This window comes from Python bivittatus, unplaced genomic scaffold, assembly GCF_059951505.1.
Source record: "Python bivittatus isolate LINGU-HERP-01145 unplaced genomic scaffold, Pbiv_v1 ctg000400_np1212, whole genome shotgun sequence".
NCBI lineage: Eukaryota > Metazoa > Chordata > Lepidosauria > Squamata > Pythonidae > Python > Python bivittatus.
The window spans coordinates 9,654,912-9,677,028 of record NW_028277073.1 but is presented as its reverse complement, the minus strand read 5'-3'; the positions used below and the strand labels follow the sequence as shown (position 1 = coordinate 9,677,028).

At 38.9% G+C, this 22,117-nt stretch overlaps 1 protein-coding gene across 3 annotated transcripts in view; it reads left to right on the top strand.

Moving 5' to 3' along the window:
- The window catches only part of PRKG1 (protein kinase cGMP-dependent 1), a 772,110-nt gene that overhangs the window by 718,929 nt on the left and 31,064 nt on the right, over window positions 1-22,117 (top strand). For all 3 annotated transcript variants that reach the window (XM_088144405.1, XM_088144404.1, XM_088144406.1), the window contains exon 10: window positions 8,648-8,744. In XM_088144405.1, coding sequence (XP_088000531.1) covers window positions 8,648-8,744 — 97 coding nt within the window. The remainder of the gene's footprint in view (window positions 1-8,647; window positions 8,745-22,117) is intronic.

Here is a 22,117-nt window from a genome sequence, read left to right as displayed (position 1 = left end):
CCCATACCACTGCATTTGCCATCAGACATGAGAACTAGCCAAAATGTCAGAAATATAGGCCTGGGTGGAATTCCCCATTGGGAAAAGAGAAATAGCATAAGCTCTGTCATTCCACCTGCCATTCAAATCCCCAGCCCTTATGCTTTTTCTTTTTTAACTGCAGCATTTGTTGAAGTCACAGAATCTACAATGGCTTTTAATTGGCAGATCATACAGAATCAATAATATTAAACTGTGTTTAAATATGCTGTGTTTTTTCAGAGTTGTCTAAAGCCAAAGTAGTTTTTAAAAGATCAGTTAAATTGTTGCACATTTAATTATTCATTTATTCAATTTTGATGCCACCCAATTGTATTAACATTGTATTGTTAATGTATCTAACAAGTGTGTTCCTGTTCACTAGCTATCAGTGCTTTTCTTCAACACTTTTTTGTTTGCTAGTTCTTCTTTCCACCAACTCTGAATGCCTCCTTTTATTAACATCAAAGGATGGCCTCTGTCACTGTATTCAACATCAATATCGGGAACACACACACATACACACACACACCCTAGTAGAATGGTTGGCTTATATCTAGATTGTATCAGTCCACTGACAGAATATTCTTCTGGAAAGGCTTCATGAGTGAAAAGAGGTGGTTTTTAGGCATTCCTTCTGTTTATTCAGCTTTCCGATTAGAGGTTTGTTCAAATAGTCTGCAAAATCTCATTCTTTTCACCTCCTATTTATTTGCTACTGCTTTTCACAACTGGGATCATTCATGGGGCATGAACAAAATGCAGCTCTTTGTAGGTATGGATAGCCAACATAAGCAAGGACCATTTTGGGACAACAGTGAGCTTCTGAGACTTCCATCTTTTTTGAACTGGTGCTAATTATCTCCAATGTGATACATACAAGCTATTGGTGAAGTAGTTAGCTGTGATAAGGCCTTCCTAACTGACTGCCATTACAGTAATGAAAGATTAGATTCTGATCTTTATTCAGCTATGCTTTGGCATTTGTTCCTAAAGGGATTAAAAATTAGCAGACAGGCTAAAGTGCTTAAAATCCAAATCTATGTCTTTTTTCCAGGGTGATACAGCCTTATCTACACAGTCCCCATCCAAATGTTTCCATAAAATTGGAATTTATAATGTGATTGAAAGGGAGAAATTATGAAATTAACCACTGTAAATTAAATCAAATTTAATGTTCATCCCAGCCCAGCCTTTTTTGGAGGAGGGTGCATCATGGATAGCTTTCAGCAAATAAAAGTTGTGCACTCAAGCTCTAGACCAGTGGCTTTTCCTATAAACAGACTGAAGATAAGGCTGTCAGAGAAAGAATATAGAGATGGGACAGCTAATATTGTCTGTGACAGAGCTCACAACCAGATTAGTAATTATAGCAAATCAGTGTGACAGTTGTGACACTGCAGTTAGAAATAACACAGTATCACAGATGGTAAGAAATAACAAGTAGAATCATAGAGCCATATAGTTGACACTGGCCCTTTAGGATATCAAGTCCCAGCCCTCTCCTCAGTGCAGGAACTAAAATCAAAACACCCACAACAGATGGCTGAATAATACGGTGAATGGGAACCCACCACTTCTCTGGGTAATTGAGAACTGCTTTTGATGTTAGGAGGGGTATTTTCCTCAATATTCAATCAGAACCTGTCTTCGTACCTTAAATCCCTCTGAACTTTGTGTGACATATTTTCAGATATTTGAAGAGTGCATCTGTATCTCCTCTCAGCCTTTTGTAGGCTAAACATTCTCAGTGCCTCCACTGTCTCCTCATAGGGCTTAGTTTCTAGTCCCATGATGATCCTTGTTCTGGATCATTCTGGACCTGTTCTGGTTTGTCTGAATGTTTAAACTGTGGTGCCCAGAATGGAATACAGTGTTTGAGATGGAATCTGGCCAGTGCAGATTAAAGCAAAATGATTTCTTACTTTCAGCTGGAAACTATACTAAAGTCGATACAGCTGTAATTTATAGAAGCGTTGGATCGAAAGTTTTCTACTCCAACCCCATGCCCAGGGCAGGCATCCCAGGCCATCCTAAACAAGTGGGAGCCCTCTCTTTGCTTGAAAACCTCCAGGGCTAGCGCACCCACAACTCCAGGAGGCAGGCTGTTTCCCTGCTTAGTAGCTCTTACAGTCAGGAATTGGAGTTTGGATTTCCCTTTGTAAACTTCCACCCATTAATTCTTGTCTTATTCTTGATAGGATTGCTGTCAGGTTTCCCCTTAGCCTTCTCTTCTAAAGATACACAGATACACAGCCTCATAGGATTGATGTATACCATTCTTCATAGGGTTTAGCCTTCCATCATCTTTGTTGCTCTTCGTTGCACTCCTTAGTTTCCTTGTATTGTGGTGATCAGAATTGGACCCCATATTCCAGATACAGTCTGACCAGTGCAGCTTAGGGCACAAGTATGACTTCTAGTGATGTCAACATTATACCTCTCTTGATGCAGCCAAGCTTGCATTAAGTTTTTGACAGCTGCAGCACACTCCTGGCTCACCCTTAATCTCACTTAATCCTGCCAAGCCTGGTATTGCCTATCATGTACCTGTGCAACTGTTGTTGTTTTTTTCCTACCAGTGCAAAACCCTATATTTCTTACCACTGAACTGCATTTTGTTGGAAAAGGCCCAGTGTTCAAGTCAGTCAAGACCTTTTTGAACCTTGAACTTGTATTATGTTGTCTGCAAATTTGATGAGCATCCTTTCCTCATCTGTGTCATTATGAAAATGTTGACCACTTTTGCATTGCCTTTTTTGCAGCCACATCATACATCTGACTCAAATTCAGCACATGTTACTGAATTGGCTATTGATTATTGCAATTTTAATTTCCCTAAAGAACTACCATTAAGCCGGGTTTCCCTTGTCCCCATTTAATTTGTTTCCTAAGTTAAACACTGCATTCCTCTCTGTTAAATTTCCTTCTGTTGTTTTCAGTAAATTTATCTACCCTATTATTTTAAATGTTATTTCTGTCTTCTAGAGTATTAGCCATTAATAAAAATAATGAAAGAGATTTATGCATATGACCCTTCTTGACTAAGGTTCAAGCCTGTAGCCCTGTGTTCTTTACAATTCAGATATAAAGAGATTTGTAAATTGATATTCCATTTGATAGCTCTTTAGCTGTCTAACCCTTTAATATGCACATCATGGCAAGAATAAAATGATCAATAAGCAGCAATGTCAAACAAGGTTATTCTATGAACTAGGATAGGCTCAACACTGATTAGCTTCCAAAATCAGATGCGACACAATGGCCGCAAATACAAGGTTATTGAAAGGCTATAACAGAGAACCCAGAATTGAACAGAATTGTTATTTCCTACCAGACCTTTTGAAGCAGTGACCCTACAGTAATTCCTTGTTTTGTCTCTCTTTGTGGTCCATTTGCCACAAATCCTCTCCACTGTCATCACAGGGTCATAACTGCACATAAGCTGAGTTTCTGCCCTGGTCAATGTTGGAGCTTCCAACATTATGATCTGATGTTTACATTTTGTTATCGCTGTGTGCTCATAAGGCTTAGGAGAACAGGAGCAGCACTAGCAGCAACCATCAGAAGATCTAGGGCCTTTTCCCTCCAGCCCCACCAGGCAGCAAAAAGAAAGAGGCAGTGAAGAAGCAACAGCTGCCCGTGTTGCAGTTCCAGATGGAAAGGACTGAGGCTGTGATGATGACCACTTTCACTCCTTTCCAATAAAGCTCTCTCTCACTAGGACCACTGGAGAAGAGAGTCAGGAAATAGCAGCAACTATTAAGAGATAACTATTAAGATAACTATTAAGAGGTAACTATTAAGACCACGTTACCTGTCTCCTGAGAAATCTGTATGTGGGCCAAGAAGCAACAGTTAGAACCGGTCATGGAACAACCGATTGGTTCAAAATAGGGAAAGGAGTATGACAAGGCTGTACTGTCACCCTGCTTATTTAACTTATATGCAGAGTACATCATGAGAAATGCCAGGCTGGAAGAATCACAAGCTGGAATTAAGATTGCAGGGAGAAACATCAACAATCTCAGATATGCAGATGATGCCACCCTAATGGCAGAAAGTGAAGAAGAACTAAAGAGCCTCTTGATGAGGGTGAAAGAGGAGAGTGCGAAAGCTGGCTTGAAACTCAACATTAAAAAAACTAAGATCATGGCATCTGGACCCATCAATTCCTGGCAAACAGAAGGGGTAGAAATGGAAGCAGTAACAGACTTCATTTGTTTGGGCTCCAAGATCACTGCAGACGGAGACTGCAGCCATGAAATTAAAAGATGCTTGCTCCTTGGGAGGAAAGCTATGGCAAACCTAGACAGCATATTAAAAAGCAGAGACATCACCTTGCCGACAAAGATCTGCATAATCAAAGCTATGGTTTTTCCAGTAGTAATGTATGGCTATGAGAGCTGGACCATAAAGAAGGCTGAGCGCCGAAGAATTGATGCCTTTGAACTGTGGTGCTGGAGAAGACTTTTAAGAGTCCCCTGGACTGCTAGGAGGTCAAACCAGTCAATCTTAAAGGAAATCAACCCTGACTGCTCATTGGAAGGATTGATAATGAAGCTCAAGCTCAGATACTTTGGTCACCTAATACGAAGAAGAGACTCTTTGGAAAAGACCCTGATGCTGGGAAAGATTGAAGGCAAAAGGAGAAGAGGACGGCAGAGGATGAGATGGTTAGATAGCATCACTGAAGCAATGAGCATGAAACTGAGCAAACTCAAGGAGGCAGTGAAGGACAGGAAGGCCTGGCGCAATATGGTTCATGGGGTCACGAAGAGTCAGACACAACTTAATGACTGAACAACAACAACAATTAAGAGAACTTCTGTCCCATCATATATAGGGTCTCACTCAAGTAGCCTTCGCTTATGCAGCTCCCTTTGCTGCCTGTGCTGCTATCCCTGCATTAACTTTCCCTCTCTGTGCTGCTTGTTCCATGATGGTTGCAGAATTTACCCTCCACATGGGCTGCTCTTTCCCATTTTAATCATGCTTTTATAGCCTGCCAACCCACTACAGGCAGTCCTCAGGTTACGACAGAAATTGGGACCGGAACTTCTGTCACTAAGTGATGCAGTTGTAAAGCACAACATTACAGGACTGCATCGCTTAGCAATGGCAATCTAGGCAATTCCAGTTGCTGTAGTAACCCCAGGACTGCTTGGGTCATTAAGCGGGAAGAGGTGGGAATCCCAGGCAAAGTAGGGTGGCAGGTATGCAGATGCCACAGGGTGGTGGTGGGGTGCCGTGGACAGGTGCTATGGAGCACAGGGGGTGCATGAGGCCACAGGGGGTGCCACAGGTAGGCACTCTGGAGCATGGGCGGGTGCATGGGTGCCGTGGGGGGCCAGGAGTGCTGCAGGCAGATGCTACGGAGCATGGGCAGGCAAAAAAGCAGCAGGAGTGGGACTTCTGGCTTTCCCATTGACCTGGCTTGTGGGAAGCCATCAGGGAACATCAGAAATCATGATCATGTGACCATGGCTCACTTCAACATTGTAATTACAAGCTGGGCATCAAGTGCACAGATCATGATCACATGACTGTGTGGATACTGTGATGGCCAGAACTCCAAGGACCAGTTGTAAATCCCCCTTGTTCAATGTTGTTGTAACTTTGAACAGTCACTGAATGAGTGTTGTAAGCCAAGGACTACCTGTATTTGACAAGTTGTCAGGAGCCAGGTATACTGAAGAGCTGCTCCCCATTTCTGGTCTTTCTGATGTGAGTTTCTTGCTTCCTCTAAGCATTTTAAATTTGGAGAGGATTTGGCAAGGATTCAAGAACCATGTCAGCATTTCTGGATGCCCTGTGTTTTTCCTACAGCAGGTAACTCTGCCCACTCACTCTGGATGCAGGGCTAGAGGTTTCTGACATTGATGTGTCTGAGAGGGGATAGCTCCTGGTCCAGCCTTGCTCCAAAGGGTGCACATACTCATGAGTCATGCCAGTCAGCCACATGATAAAGATTCCCTTGGTGTCAGCCCTTTGACGTAGGCCAGGTCAGGAAACATTCCACAAGGAATACTCGAACTATATTTTATTGATATAGGCTACTGTAACAGAATCTTGAAAGCCTGACAGCATTTTCTCCCCCTCCCTCTTATACTCCAGCGAGTTAAGGCAGAAGTAGTTGGAGTTGTTGTTTTTTTTTCTATTTTTTTTTCCCCGTCCGGGACTTAAATCATGTTTTGCTAACAGCTGTTGCATAGTTTCTCAAAGGTCATCTCTATTGTTCTCTACACTTGGTTAGGAACAAAACCTTCTTTTTTTCTTTATTTCCTCTTTTTTCTTTTACTTGGTCTTTTAGTTATTTAACTTGGTGGCTGTTTAGGGACTCAGAGCCAGCAAACTCATCGTAATTTGCTCTCTATGTTTTCTTCAGAAGCCTTCTCTGATGTTGGAGCTAAATATGCCTCCTGAGCCCCTTACTTTGCAGGAAAATTCAATACTACAGTAGATCCAGCTCACCGTGGATGTCACTTTTGGAATGGGAGAACACATTTTCTAGGCCAAGTAGGCAGGGAGTCTGGACAGAAGAAGAAGCAAATACAGCTTTAGCCTCCTAGGGATCAAGCCTCAATCTTTTCTGAGAGGTCAATCTTGCTCAATCAGCTGAGTGTTTGCTGATTACAAAAACCCTCATTAAGACAGAAGGAGGCCCCAGCATCTTCCTCAGTCCTAAGAGCGCAGAACAAAGAACCTCTCTCAGCCCATCTGCACATCAAGAGGTTCTAAAACAAGCTAACCTACAAGATATAGAAGAAACGTGCCCTAAAAGACACCTACAGCAGCCATCTTTGACTCCTCTGCGCCCTGGGGGGCATCTATAGGGCCACTACATCATCCTCCATGTCCTGGCTTATTAAATACTACAAATTTAAGTCATGTCACAGCCAAAGTATCTTCCAGCAGGAAGGTGCTGTAGAAAATAGTTCCTAGCAAGTATCAGCGGCTATCTGAATGATAGATCCCACTTTCAGGGACTTCTGTGGTATGTCTCACTATGGAATGCCCTTTCTTTGCTGTTAGAAAATTATACATGGGACTGAAGGTCCATTTTCTACAATGGAGATGGGGCATCCAGCTCACCCAGGCACCAACTTAATGGGAAGCAAGAGAGAAATGTATTGGGACCCATCAGTACCAGCAACCAGTCGTTTTACATGGTTTTACATATTCTTCCTCTACTCAGGTATTGTCAGGTGTTTGTTCTTCATCAACTGGTCATTCCAAAACTGGAGATGGAGCTATCCCTTCCCATGGGAAGCAACCTCAAAAACTTCTAGCCCTACCACCAGAGCTTCTGGGTAGAAGATACTTTCTATGGAATGTCATATTTCCATGGTAGAAAATGAACCTTCACAATAAGTTGAATGTTCTGTATTCCCAAACAACATTAATCCCGTATTGCTTTTGAGACCCAGAGGAGTTGTATTTATAATCTCTGCCTTTTAGGACAAAACATAAACACATAAAAAAAGCAAAGCACAGTTTAAAAATCCTACATGTGAGCGTGATGGACCCAAAAAAAAAACAAAAAAACCCACCTATATTCCTTTGGAATAAATGGAGCTAAAAAGATGTAGACAAAGAACTCCTCACTGATTTTCACTTCATTGTGCCCCTTGGTTAACCTGTTTCAGAATAATGAAAAAGCATTCTCTTTCTACATGCATTTTGGAACACTCAGTTCATAAGAAATAAAAAGTATCATTAGAAAAAGTGTGCATGTATTATGTCTCCTCCGTCCAGCAAGATACTTCCTATATCAAAGTTCAGCGAGTAGATGGAACATCCTCTTCAGTTTACCCTCATAGCCTTTCTAAAAATACCATAATCCCTAGCAAGACACTATTTTAAGAGATTCATATTTAATGGGCATATCCATGGAAGGCTTATTTTTGGCATGTGTGCGTGTGTCAGTTTCAAATGGCTTGCATAGCTAGTACTGTGTACATTTTTATTCTGAGCTACTTCATACACAGACTAAAGGAAGCCCTTCTGGATTTGAGGACCACAAGCTTGCATGTGAAGTTTAAAAATGTAGGGTATAGGAAAATATTCTTTTAGGAATAGTAGTGTGTGCCTGAAATAATTCCTTTCAGAGGTCTGTATACCAATTTCTCAGCTTATTGGATATGATTTCATAAAACCTGGCTGAGATTTTTCTCCAGGGACCTTCATGATCTTGCCACTTTCAATAAACATTTATAGAAACTCTGCCAGCTTGTGGATAAAGGAACTCATAAGAAAGACTTTATCTTCCCAAAATACTAAAAAAAAAACCACCAAAAAAACATGAAAAATCTTCACCAGAAGACTAATAGAAACTGTCAGGATCTGAAATTCAATCGATAAGTGAAATTGAATTATAACACAAAATGTTTGCATTACAGACATGCTGTTGGCACATTTGGTACTTTTATTCTGAAAAAAAGAAATAACTAGACTTAGAATGTGGATTTGGGACCAATGGGTGAGAAAACAAAGACTTTTTAAAAGGAAAGATGGAAATTAAGATGGTATCTCCCAATCAACGTGTACTTCATTTCGGAACAGAATTACATAGCACTCATGTATACACCTCTAAGAAATTTCCATTTTTTCACATAAAAAAATCCAGATATGAAGCCGAAGCTGCCTTCTTCGCCAACCTGAAGCTGTCTGACTTCAACATCATTGACACTCTTGGAGTTGGAGGTTTTGGGAGAGTTGAACTGGTAAGTAACAGCTCTTTATTTCTAAGCATGCAAAGTCTGTGTTTTGGGTTTTGCTCACTTGAGGAAATACTGTAACCCATTACAGTAAGGAAGATAAATATTAGTAAAGAGATGTTAATAAAGTTATCAGCCACTGGAAAACCTAGTATTAAACTTTATAGTATATAAAAATGTAACTTAAAAAGTCCTGTGACTGGTATATTTGGATTTCTCACTTTCCAGTATGCTTTTATTCATACTAAAACTAGATGAGAAATGTTTCAAGAAATGTATTTTAAAAAGGACTCCTGTGTGTTCTGATACAATTTAAGAGGATGGCTGACTAGATGATAGATAGATAGATAGATAGATAGATAGATAGATAGATAGATAGATAGATAGATTTTACTTAATGCTATTTGCTTTGTTCTTGATCTTTACAACTAAATTAAAAATACATTTCCAATGTGCAAAGGAATTATCAAATAAATGACAATATTTTTAGTGAACTCTTAACTATCATTTCATATTCTGTTTTTAAACTATTTATTATATTTTATCTATTTATGTAGCAGATGTAAAGATATAATTTTTTTAAAACATACTGGATATGAGCTATAGAGATAATGTAAATAAAGTTATGTTGAGCTATATGCACTTGATTGTAGCCAAAAGGTTCTAAATCAAACTTTCTGGCAATATAAATATTGTACATGTAAGAGAATGTGAAATGTAGCTGAGTAATGGTTTGTGCAATTAAATAAACCCAATAGATTGACAGCAGCAAAGAGGACTCCCTGAATATGACACCAGCCAGACTTTAGAAAATCCCTTTAAATATAGGGATTTCCTTTCCATAAAGGTAGAGCAAGTAAGCATACGTAACATTAACTAATACAACAAGAAGCATAATTGTGAACATACAATTTATAAACATGCAACAACCCCATTGTTATTTTTTAAGTTCAGATGTATTTCTGAAATTAAACTCAGCAATGATTCTGGTCAAAGTACAAGTTAAAAGCAACCACAGTACCTAAAACAAAACAGAAAGACAATAAATATAATGGGAGGGCAGGCATACATCACAGCAAACTGATGTACTACAATCTGGGTGGACATTCCCCAGCCTATCACAGAGCTTTGGGGAAGCATCAAGGTTTCAAGGTTTCTGTAAAGGATTGCAGGGTTGGGTAGTTCAAATCTCTGGGGAGATGCTGCTCTGGAGGGCAGGCATCAACAGAGAAGGCCCACTTCCTAGGTCCCATTAGATGACATTCTTGAAAGCTGGGAGAGGAAGTGTGCCCACTCTGGCAGATCTGATGGGATGGGCAAAAGCAATGGAAAAGAGCTAGTCCCTCAGACAATCTATGCCATTAAGGGCCTTGAAGGTAATAACCAGTACTTTGAATTGCACTCAGAAGCTCACTGGTAAGCAGTGCAGCTCATGTAGCAGAGGAGTTACATGGCTGTGCTGAGGTACACCCATAATTGTTCACACCATTGCATTCTAGACCAGCTGCCCGCTGATCATCCAAGCAACCCTTAAACCAAAATTCCAGCTACCCATATGCCCACCATCAGCTTTCAATTTCATAGGTAGATAGGTAGGTCGGTAGGTAGGTAGGTAGACAGATCTACAGACAGACAGACAGATAGATAGATAGATAGATATCCATGAGCAAAAAAAACCTGCATTCCTAAATGTATTTACTGAAAGAAAGTGAGCTTAACATAATGCCAGTTGCTTCTGGCAGAAAATATCTAGAGTTGGGCCCTAATTCTGTGATATTCAACTCTATAACCCCCTTTTGAAATGGGTTGGGACTTTAAAAAAATAGAATGAGGTGGCACCAGCTACTTAAAAAAAGATAAAAAATGTGCAGCCAGATACCTTAGTCATGTAACAAATACCCTTATTTCCATTTCTGAGTAAAAACAAAAATTAAACCCATTAGATGTGTTCACAGATATAGTACATAGCTGCAAAGGGTTGGCTGAGATGGGCAAAGGAAGATTACTAGGTAGAAAGTCAACAGGAGGTGGTAGTAATAAGGACTGAATAGTAAAAGAGTAGAGAGCAGAATAGTAAATGTAACTGTCATTGGCCTGAGTTGTAGAATCTGCAAAATTATAACTTTACCAGCAATATTAGTCATACAAAAGTCAATCCTTACTTATGGTCTATATATTACTGTGGACTGATGGAATCATGTGACTAGGAATAACCAAGACATTCTCCTGATTCATCTGTAACTTCCTGTTTGATCCTCATAGGAGAATAGCTTTAAAATGTGTTACTTGTTTCATGTGAATCCCTGGCAGGATTAGGGGTCCATAATCAGAAGTTTTGTCTTCACTGACATGGCTGTATCCCTGGAAATGGTCTAGGTCACTGTTTCTCAACCTTAGCAACTTTTGTGTGGCTGGGGAATTCTGGGAGTTGAAGTCCACACATCTTAAATTTCTGAGGTTGAGAAACACTGTTCTAGATTAGCTCCATGTTTCATTAACATAAATATGGGCCAAAGGAGAAATCTAAAATGCATGATTTATCATGTTTGTCTGTTGTTTGTGAACAGATGGCATAGGGACCATGTTGTATAAGAAATGGAATACAATTCTTTCCTCAAGCAGGAAACTGCCTCCTTGCCAAGCTGGGTGATAAACATTGAAGCTGCACTGTAGACAAAAGTGAAAACTCCACTCTACACATCACTATGAACCTTACAGTTTTCCTGTATAACCTAATACCACGAAATTATCATTTGACATATTTATTTTCTGAATTGCGGTGAGTCAGTAGTTGCCAGTGATACACTGGTATATTCTCAGTGTATCTGAATTTTTACACTTTTAATATTGCCTCTGCCCAACAAGGAGGCAGGACCTAGCCAATCTTGGCTGATCTCACAGAGTTAAGCAGGACCAGATCTGGTTTGTATTTGGATGGGAGCCAATGAAATTGCAGAGCTGTAGACTGGACTGAGAAATAAAAAAAGAAAAGAACAAAGGAAATGACAAACCACTTCCACATTGTTGCCAAGTAAACTGCATGGATGTTTCCATGAAGTTACAGGGGTCAAGCTTTACCTTTTAAACATTACCTTTCTTAGCCGTCTAAAATCCAGGATAGATTAAAATGAATCCAGGGCAATTATGCAACGTATTCTTCCGTAGGTTTGCAATTTTTATTTTCCTATTTTGCTATGGAAATATGGCTGTGAGAACCATAAGCTTATTAAAGAAAACCAACCTTCATCTTTTTCATAAGCACAATAACATTAAAAAGTTAGAAAATACTCCTCTAGCACAACAGCGAAAATTGGAGTATAACACAGAAAAAGTTAAAAAAATTTTTTTAAAAAAATATTGTTTATAGCTGATTTTGAATTTTGTGGAGGGAATTTTCCCATCCCCAAGGTGCAACTTCAATATCATATCGTCAGTGAGAAGGGTGAAAACTGTCTATGATTCAGACCTAGTGCTTTGGGCTGCCTATCAAGAATGCACCAGACTGTGGTTTAATGTTCAGGTCTGTCTTGCATAAATACATGGATGGTGCACCAGACATCCTCATGGGTATCAATTGTTTTTTGAATGCATTCTCTGAACTAATTTGGATGCAGGTACATGCCTGTTAAATGAGACCAGCACTTAAATAATTGTCAGTTCTGAAATGATTAGAATGGAATTGTTGAGGAGGGCAGGATTTAGGGTTCTCGTCAGCAGGAAAAAGAAAAAAGAAAAACCATAGGAAGCCATATCTCAAGACCTGTGTAGTGAAAAATGTGTGCTGTCACACAGAGTAATGGTGTCTCTTTTGTGTAATTTGATTTTCTTTATAAGTTAATGGACATTCCCAGTAGACTTGAATTAGTATTCATAGAGTTTCCCAGCTTTTTTTTAGGAATCTGACCTTAGTCTCATATTGCATTATCACTAGCTGGATACTATTTTTGTCCTTTTCTTCATCTCAGATGGTTGGCAGTATCTGTTAGGCTAGGAGCTATGAGGGGGCTTTTATGTATTAAAGGAGAGGGCTGAACTCCTATCCTTGATCCTTTCAGGCGTCCCTTGGCCAAGTTCCTTGTACATCCTTTCTGAAAACTTTAGGTCAACAGTAAAACCTAATCAGGATAAATAACTTTATACTTCTACTTCACTCTGCATAGCAAACGTTTTGTCTGACCTGGGAAACAGGCTATTTGTATGCCTAGGATAACTAGAGGTCAGAGCCCATTCTAGATTGCAGCCTGGTCTTCTGTAATCTGAATGCCTCTTGATGTGTTGGACTACAATTTCTATCATTTCCAGCATGTCTGGAGTACAGCAGATTGAATAAAACTGCTTTTAAATAAAATGACCAAGTATGTATAACAGCAGGATCCATATTTAATCTCAAGGTGTCCCTCCCAACCTAATGTATTGCAAAATGGATACCTTTGGTTCATTCAAGATAGAGTGTTGTTTTATGCATGTAACATTATTGTCTGACTATTCTAGCACTCTCCTTTGGCTGGCAGCAGGTAGCATCCTAAACCATCATCCACTATATGATCTACCAAGCTATAGTCTCAGCCCAAATGTGAATGGCTACCAATTTACAGTTATGAGGAAGATCTCTAGTCGTTTGCCAACCTGTATGTGCTCTCTGAACAGCAATGACTTTACCTGCTGCAGGACCCCAAAGAGGGGACTTGTATAACATCCCTCAGCATCATTTTGACTTAATATTAGTTTAGGGTGCTGCTGCTGCTGAAACTGTCCCAATGAGCAACCAAACCACACTTTAATTTTGAAGTAAAAAACTAGAAACTGCCACCACTCAGTTCTTCTGCCAAGCTCTTTCCACTTCCATGAAAGTTATTTAAAATGCTGGCAACCCGTCTCCAAATCATATTCCAGTTTGAGAGCCAGGAATCAGATACTGTTTCTAAGAAATGTTTGGAAAAATCAATTTAATTGCCGTACACTCCTATGAAGAAAAGCAAAATGTTGCCTTCAAGATGGGTATTCATTTTTGCCCTCTACATTCATCTAAGTCAGTGTGTCTCAACCTCAGCCACTTGAAGATGTGTGGACTTCAAGTCCCAGAATTTGGGAATTCTGGCAGTTGAAGTCAACACATCTTAAAATGGCTGAGGTTGAGAAACACTGATATAAATGACACAGCACAGCATTACATTATGGGTGCAATTGGCCTTTATGTCTGCTAATCCCCTAGGGCGGATTGATACTTTTTTTTTTTTAACTGGTATTTCTATGTCATTCTACTCCAAAACAGCTCCGAGAGGTGACATATTTACATTTCTGCAGTTTATCTACTGCCTCAGCTCTAAATAGTATGCAGATACAAGTCACCTGATGCAATTAATGCAAGCCATTTGGAAAGATTAAAGCATACAGCGTTGTTTAAATCACCACCAAGTAAATATCAGCTCTTTTCATGAAGTAAACAAACCAAGCCACCCCTTTGGTGTCTCTTATTCTCCAAAACAACAGTATAAAAAGAATAACTTAGACTGCTCACAATATATCCAACGGTCAGTCTTGGCAGCATCTTCATCACAAATCTCAACTCAGTTTTCAACTAAGTAGGGGCTAGTTCAAGAAATGTCTGTCTCATGTTTCTCTCCAAACTGAAGTAAAAGGTAGTAATATAAGATCATCAGACATCCTGTTTTAACAGCTTAATAGCTTCACAGAAATAAATATATAATTCTTGACTTCGGACTAAAATTAACTATACCAACTACTTCAGTCCAAAGCCCTCCAAAGAATTCATGCTGCTTGAAAATTCTTGGAGCTGTGGTCTGCAGAACTATGGACAGCACCAGGTTGAGGCAAGCTAATACAAGTCCTAATGGCACCTGTGTAAATGCTCATTGGAAGTGAAGCTGAATAAATATTCAAGTAGGATAAGGGTCTGTATTATCAAGGCTGAGCTATAGAAAGCTATCAGGCCAGCCATAGTTGTGTCAGGGCATTGAACCCAAGGGACAAACTGAGGAGGCAGAACCTATTAACATATCCAAACATACCAGAGCCTGGAAAAACTATTGTTGGAAGAGTTAGAGGAACATTTCGTTGTAAGAACTTACTGGAAGACTTTGAAGGTTCCAGACAAAGCTCTTATTGTGAAATTATCCTGGCACAAGCATGGCATTTTATAAGGGTGCCAAATGATGTTATTTTCCATTCATGATACATACATATTCTTTTTCCCACCATTCCTTTGAATACTCTTCTTTGTAGAATACCTTTTGATTAATTTCACTAAAGACTATTCGTCTGGAAGTACTTTGAAACAGAGATGAGGAACCTATGATCTTCCAAAAGTTGCTGAATCAAGAGCACATTCACATCATTACTGCTTTTATTCCCCAGACTGGCTTCACTTCTGCCAACTTGAAGTGCTGGGAACAAGGAGTGAAAACCACTGCCCTGCCTTGAGCAACTAGTAAATGTCCTGGGCAGGACATTTCATGAAAGATTCACAAGAATGAGTAAGCCGAATTTGGAAAGATTGTCTTACATTACAGATCCTGGAAATTGGTTGGCATTCCATGGGAAGAAAAATCTTCCCTGTAGCAGTGTCTAGGATTATTCTGAAATGTAATCTCAGATGCTGAGCTGGAATTCTAGTCTTAAATTTCAGAAAGCAAGCAATATTTTACCAGCAAAATTGGACTATGTTCCTCTCAGATCAATAAGGCCATATGGTTGTTTTGATGAGAAGTGCTATGCTCTATTACGTCTTGCCCAGGTTTTCAAAAATGATTTTAGAAATCCCAAGCACTGTGAACCTCCCTGTTATTCTCAGAACACAAAGACAAAGTATTTACTTTGTAATAAGTATTGCACTGTGGCCTTGTCAATAAATGAAGGGCAACAATGGAAAGGACATATGATCGTGGTGTTTAATGGAAATTTTGCAAAAACTCATTTTTCCTCCAACTTTTTGGGAAAGTTAGGGACTATAATGGAGAAAAGGTTACAAGTTGTAGATGTTTCTAAAAACATACAAATAGTTGGAATACAAGAAATAACTAAAACTTCTTTGGCTGAAATTATAGCCTGTTTTCCTAGTCCAACAATCAATCAAAACAATTGATTGTGAAAAGCTTTCCATTTATTTCTGGGCTCACAGGCACATTAGATGGTAGCTCTCTGTCGTGGTACCTATTATTAGAGCTAACTTACTGCTTGAGAACTTGTGTCATTTCTTTGCTCTATACAGATTTTCTCAATATCTAGATGCAAGCCCAAGCTTCAACTTAATAGAGCTTTTTCATCTATACTCCCTAATATGTATTCATGTATCATGTGTTATTTAGTAGATGTTTCCAAAGATATACTTCAGCCATCAGCTTTTCATGTTTGTGCTTCCAAAGTAGTTGCCTAGGATTCAGGAATGTGGACAAACTTTCTATAGCCTTTCAGCCACAATTCATTTTGATGGCTTCACATACCACCTGTCATGAGCCTCCAAGATCAATGGAGTAGCTTGTTTATAGTTCCATTAGTGCTTCAAGTTAAAATAACAAACTTTATATTCTCCCTCACAAAAGCTTTGTTGTAAACTACTGCATCCTCCCTCTCCTTCTCTCTCTCTCTGTGGAAGAGAGAAAGAGGGGCCTTCTCTGTCATTATATGTCTATGTGTGTGTGTGCGTACAGTTGTTTGTGCCACCTTTTTGTCACCCTTACAAGAGACACCTTGGTATTCTAACTCTATGAGACAAGTTACATGAGATGTGCGATGATCATAGCAAGAGTACATCGATCCCATTTTCCAGTCATGTTCTTGAGGATACCTCTTTCTGTCTCCTATCTGGAGATAGTTGGAAGAGACCCAAGAGGAAACTCTTATTGCAACTCTGGCAACTTGATGAATGATATTTTAGCACAACATTTTCTACTTGGATCAATCTGGACATCACTGTGAACTTGTGATTTCTCTAGCTGAGAGTTACACACTTTCCATGTTTATAATAAAAAGTATTGATAGTAGATACAATACATTCCAACCAGGCACGTTTATTTACTACTGAGAATACGTGACGTTCTTGTGCCGGGAAAAATATTTATTGCTTTTGCTAATCCGGCAGTTCACCTGCTAGTGTTAATATAGCTCTGTACGTGTTGTGTTTTGCTTAAGTGCTGCTATAAGTAACAGCTGTTGCTATTTTTGGCTGTTCAAATGCATACATTGTAGAAGCAGGAACGCAGATGATACATTCTAAATAAAAAGAAAAGGGAATGGCATTACAGATACTAGCTGGATATTACAAATACTGACAAAAAGACATTATAAAATTTTGAGACAAAGTTGACCTCAAATCATACAGAAATCAATTTTGCTCTGAAAGAGGTTGTATCATAATCTGCCCGGGGCCAAAACGTTGTATTGTAATCATTAGCAGGGCCAAATGTTGCTCAATGTGGAGCTTTCTAACCCAGGCACTTTTATGATAAATCTGCTACAGAAAGAAACAAAATAGGCTTTAAATATAAATGTACTGCAATCACAAAAAGCTCCCTTCAATATGGAGATAAAGCCAAGAGTAAAAGAACTGCTGTTTACACAACAAAGCAAGGACGATGAAAACTGAAATTCCTTTCTGCAGCAGTTGGAGCAAAATGTCTCTCCAGTGCAGTGTTCGTACATACGTTCTGTGCAAGGAACACAGAAATCTGTAATCTGAATAAAGTATGAACATTAAATGAAGGTGCGCGACACTTTAGCCTCATTCCTAGATGACCAATTTCCCTTTTGTGGTTCTGTAGAATATCTTGCCCATACTTTCAAGCCTGTTTTCCTTTTTTTTCCCCAAAGCAGAGCTGAATTCTGAACAGTCTGTCATATTATGATTTTTCTGCTCTTACGTACAGTACCAGTAGCCCTGATATTAACTCAGCAGTACATCCATTCTGTAAACTATTCATGGATCAGAATCTTCATTTAAGTTTACAAAGCATTTTATTGCTTACTGACCTAATGCAGCATTTAAATTACTCTGGAACTATACGTCAGCCCTTCATTTTCTACTTCCCAGGAAGATTGTTTTATTAAACCTGAATTCTTACATTTTCAACATGAAAACTAGTAATAGCAAATTACAATGGAGCATTTTCCAGGCAGAGAGAGAGAGAGGGAGAGAGAGAGAGAGAGAGAGAGAGGGATAATTAAATTATTTTATCCTGTAGCAGAAGATAGAAATTTTACCCTTTCCACCAGCCACACGTACATACGGTAGGAGTCACCACTACAAAGATACTTTTTAAAATTAACTCCCCCCTTCCGAAGTAATAGTTGTAGCTGTTGTGGTTGTTTTTCCATGGCTTTCCTCCATCTCACTGGAAGATGCATCATTCATTTTCTCTAGCATCATCTGAGCCTCATATAGACTGTATGGAGTTCATTGCAATCTTTCATGTTGATGCATTGGCACTAGAGCCATTAGCTGAAAATGTGCCCATTGTGGTCTGAAAAGTTTGGGACTCCAATGATCATTTATTCAAACTTGTCCCTGTAGAGAATATGTCAATGGGAAAACATTATCTTTGTTTTAAAATGTTGCCTATTAATTGCAGTCCGATTTTAAGAGAAACGGTTTTGAAGAAACATGGAGACATAATTATGTGCTATTGCCGTAATGTTTTTAGGGAGCTTTGCTATCTAAGCAGAGAAAATAACAGCAATATTAGATTTACTCTTGCTAAATGAGGTGGACTGGTAAATCCATGCTAGCCATCACTTGGTCCTTATTTTAATATAGAGTTATGATCACTCTTCAATGCTCTGTATCTTTTCAGAATGAATAATTTATTTTAAAAATGTGTTGACCCTTACCATAGGGCTCAAGCTCATGAACTGTGCTAGAGTTCATTTGCTTGGGTCATTAACTTTCATACCCTGCAGGAAGGAGATAAATAATTGCTAATTATGGCAGTGCAATTTCTATACCTCATCTAATATTCAAGGGCAACATTGATGAGTGACAGAGTTCTAAAAGATCTTGAGCAGTCAGTGCATTGTTTGACTTAAGGGCCATGTCCTTCTCCCTAAATAAAATTTTCTAAAGTAATTACCTGCTTGCTTCCTAATTTGGAGACTGTCTAATCAGATGTAAGCACCTTTTTATTCCATAGAATGTGATGGATAAGACTAAATCACAGATGCAAGTTTTCATATAAAAGCAGCTGGATAATGGCTTTAACTTGCTGAAGAGTGGCCTTCTATGTTGAAATTTCTATTGGTTATCTTACATATGTGGATGTGACTGAGAACATAAAGGGCACAAATAAACTCAAGCAAATTTTAAAGATGGCAGTTAATGCTTGATGGAGTTGGTTGCTTCATCTGTTACAGACTAACCACCTCTATCTCCTCCTTTCTTCAGGAGAAAATGTAAGGTCGCCTCAGATAATCTCTGTGTTTGTTGCAATGGTGGTAGTATCAGATAACCTTTCATTATCTTGATTAAAGGCAAAATATAGAACTCTTTTGGTTAATTATTCAGAGGCATTGGATAATTTCTTGCTCCAGAATCTATACAACACTGTGAAGATAATCACTTCTGTTTTTAAAATCAGTGGTGAACTGTCCAGCAAAATGAAAATGTATTTATTATCTTAGAAATACATTATATCAGGATTTCAGTTATACTTGTCTTACAAGAAAAATATCCAGTCTTGAATATAATGAGTGTTAGTAAACTATATGGAGAGATTCCAGCAAAGAAGCATTTTCTGTGAAGCTGAATGAACCATGCATATATTATGTAAATAAAACAGAAATTCAAAGACTGATGTGAGAGAATATTCTCTCTAATTTAGTATAATATTGATTTTATGTACAGTATACATAAAAACTACTTACAACCCCATGCAAAATTGATTTTAAAATAAAATTACATTTTTACAAATGGAAAGCTCTATCTTACTGATTTAGATATCTTAGAAACCAACAAAAGTAATTTCCCTCCTTTGTCAAAGCAAGCATTTGGTCAACATTTTTTTCTTAAATTTGAGAGATTCAGACTGTGCTATGCTTTCATACTAGTAGCCAGTTCCACCTGACAACCTCTTGTTGTCTCTTTTGTGATATACACAGTACAGCACTTGAATAGCCTTTCAGATTATTACAGTTTCAGATCATAATAGCTTGTAATAAATATTCCTAAGCAGGAGCATCCATGGAAGGCATATGTGGGTGGTGTCAAAAGAGTCATGTTGGTGGCCTCAACCATATGAAAAGCCTTGCCCCTTTTTACAGAGGTTGTATTTGCCCCACACATAAAAAAGGAGTAAGGCTTCAGTTGTGCAATGACCCATCCATAAAAGCTTTCCCTGCAGTTTTACATATTTCAGGACAAATGGCAAGGGAAAATTGCATCATTAACACATTAGGGTAATACTGACAGAAGAACAAGGTAAATTTAGGGTTAAGCTAAATAAATGGCATGTCACATGACAAAGCTAAAGTTATTCTTCAACTCTATACTGCAGGTGGGAAAACACCTGAACTCTTCTTAATATTTTATTTCTATATAAAAATGGCATCTTAAAACTAATACACAAAAGATAAGTGCCTACCAACAGTCTGAAATTGTGCCATCTAAGGAGACCATGACCATCCAGTCTTCCGTTTCTGCGAAACTAGACTTTTACGTAAAATTAACATGCAAAATGCTGAATAAAGGTTTAAACACATCAGTAAAAACTAATACTGAAATTGAGTCAGTTTGGTGTAGTGGTTAAGGCACTGGACTAGAAACTGGGAGACTGTGAGTTCTAGTCCTGCCTTAGGCACAAAGCCAGTTGGGTGATCTTGGATCAGTCCCTCTCTCTCAGGCCCAGGAAGAAGGCAATGGCAAGCCACTTCTGTAAATCTTGCCAAGAAAACTGTAGATGCCAGGAGTCATCACTGTCTCAATGGCTCAAATAATAATAATGCTAATAAATAAAATTAGTTGACAGTTTTTAAAAATGTTGAAAATGAAAAGAGAATAGAAGTGTCTACAGTGCATGGTATGGAGGGAATGGATAGAGAGAAGGTGGTGGTGGTGGTGGTGGTGGTGGTAATTTTCATGGGATGATGGGAGAGTTAGAACAGACTTTGCCACCATACATCAGTGAAAGGAAGACTGATAAGAGATTATGAAGGTTTTGTGACAGTAGGCAGTTGACCTCATCACCACCCTTCTAGATTATTGCAATGTGCTTTACATGAGACTAACTTCAAAGATCACTTGGAAGCTGCAGTTGGTATAAAATACAGTGACATGTTTGCTAGTTGGTCCACATTACACTATGCTTCAAGCCCTGCATTGGCTTCCAGTAAGCTTCCATGTGCAATTCCAAGTTAGGCCATGTCCCATTTACCAAAAAACAAACAAACAAAAAAGTTAGCTCTATTACTTATTTCATACCTGGCATTTGGATACTTGCAGAACCATATTCTTCAATCACAATTGACCTGGCCAACATGGTTGTCCTTGGAGAAGCTGATGGCTGTTCTCCACTTCAATAAAGGGAGAGGGGTTGAGGCATGGAGTTACTGATTCTTGGTAACAGCACTTCCCTTTGGAATAGACTCCTGGTAAAACCAGATTTGCCTCTACCTCACCTGCAGAGTATTTAAAGGGCTGACTGGAGCCATCTAGACTGAATGTGATGTTGGGATATGGTTTTTGTTGGGTTAACTATTACTTAATAATTTGAATTTATTATTCTAACATAGAGGCTGTATCACTTTTAACTGTCTATGGGTTCGGCATTATGCAAGTTGTTGTTGACGAAGATGACGATGCATCATATACTATACCACCTCCCTAACTGCAAAACCAGCCTGAGTGCCAAAAGCCATAGCTACTCCTTCCATCTCTCTTGCCTTCCTTGACTCCCCACCATCCTTCCCACTGTAACTGAGAGAACAATGGTTGAAATAGGTTGTTAGTCAGAATAATGACATATTATTTCCTGTAGCAAAGGTAGTATTTTTTTCAGTACCATTTTCTGGGAAATATAAATGTGACAGTTATTTTATTGTTTCTTTGTTTAGCAGGTCCTTTGCTTCTAATCTTGTCCAGTAAAAACTAGCCTGTCAAGATCAGTTGCAATGTCAGCTTACACAATGTACACAGTGAATGTGGTCATGACTTATATTTTCTAAATACCAGATTCTATGAGATTAATCGACTTGGTCACCTTGAGTACAGGGCAGCAGAGTAGGAGTGCATGCTGTTGGCTATGCAAAAGAGCTAACTAGGGTTTTGCTTTAGTTAAACATCTGTACGGCATTTTGGGCATGATGATATTAGATGAATTAAAGCAGTTCTGAAAATAAGTGGATGCAGCTTTTCTCATGTTTCTGTATGTGTTGGC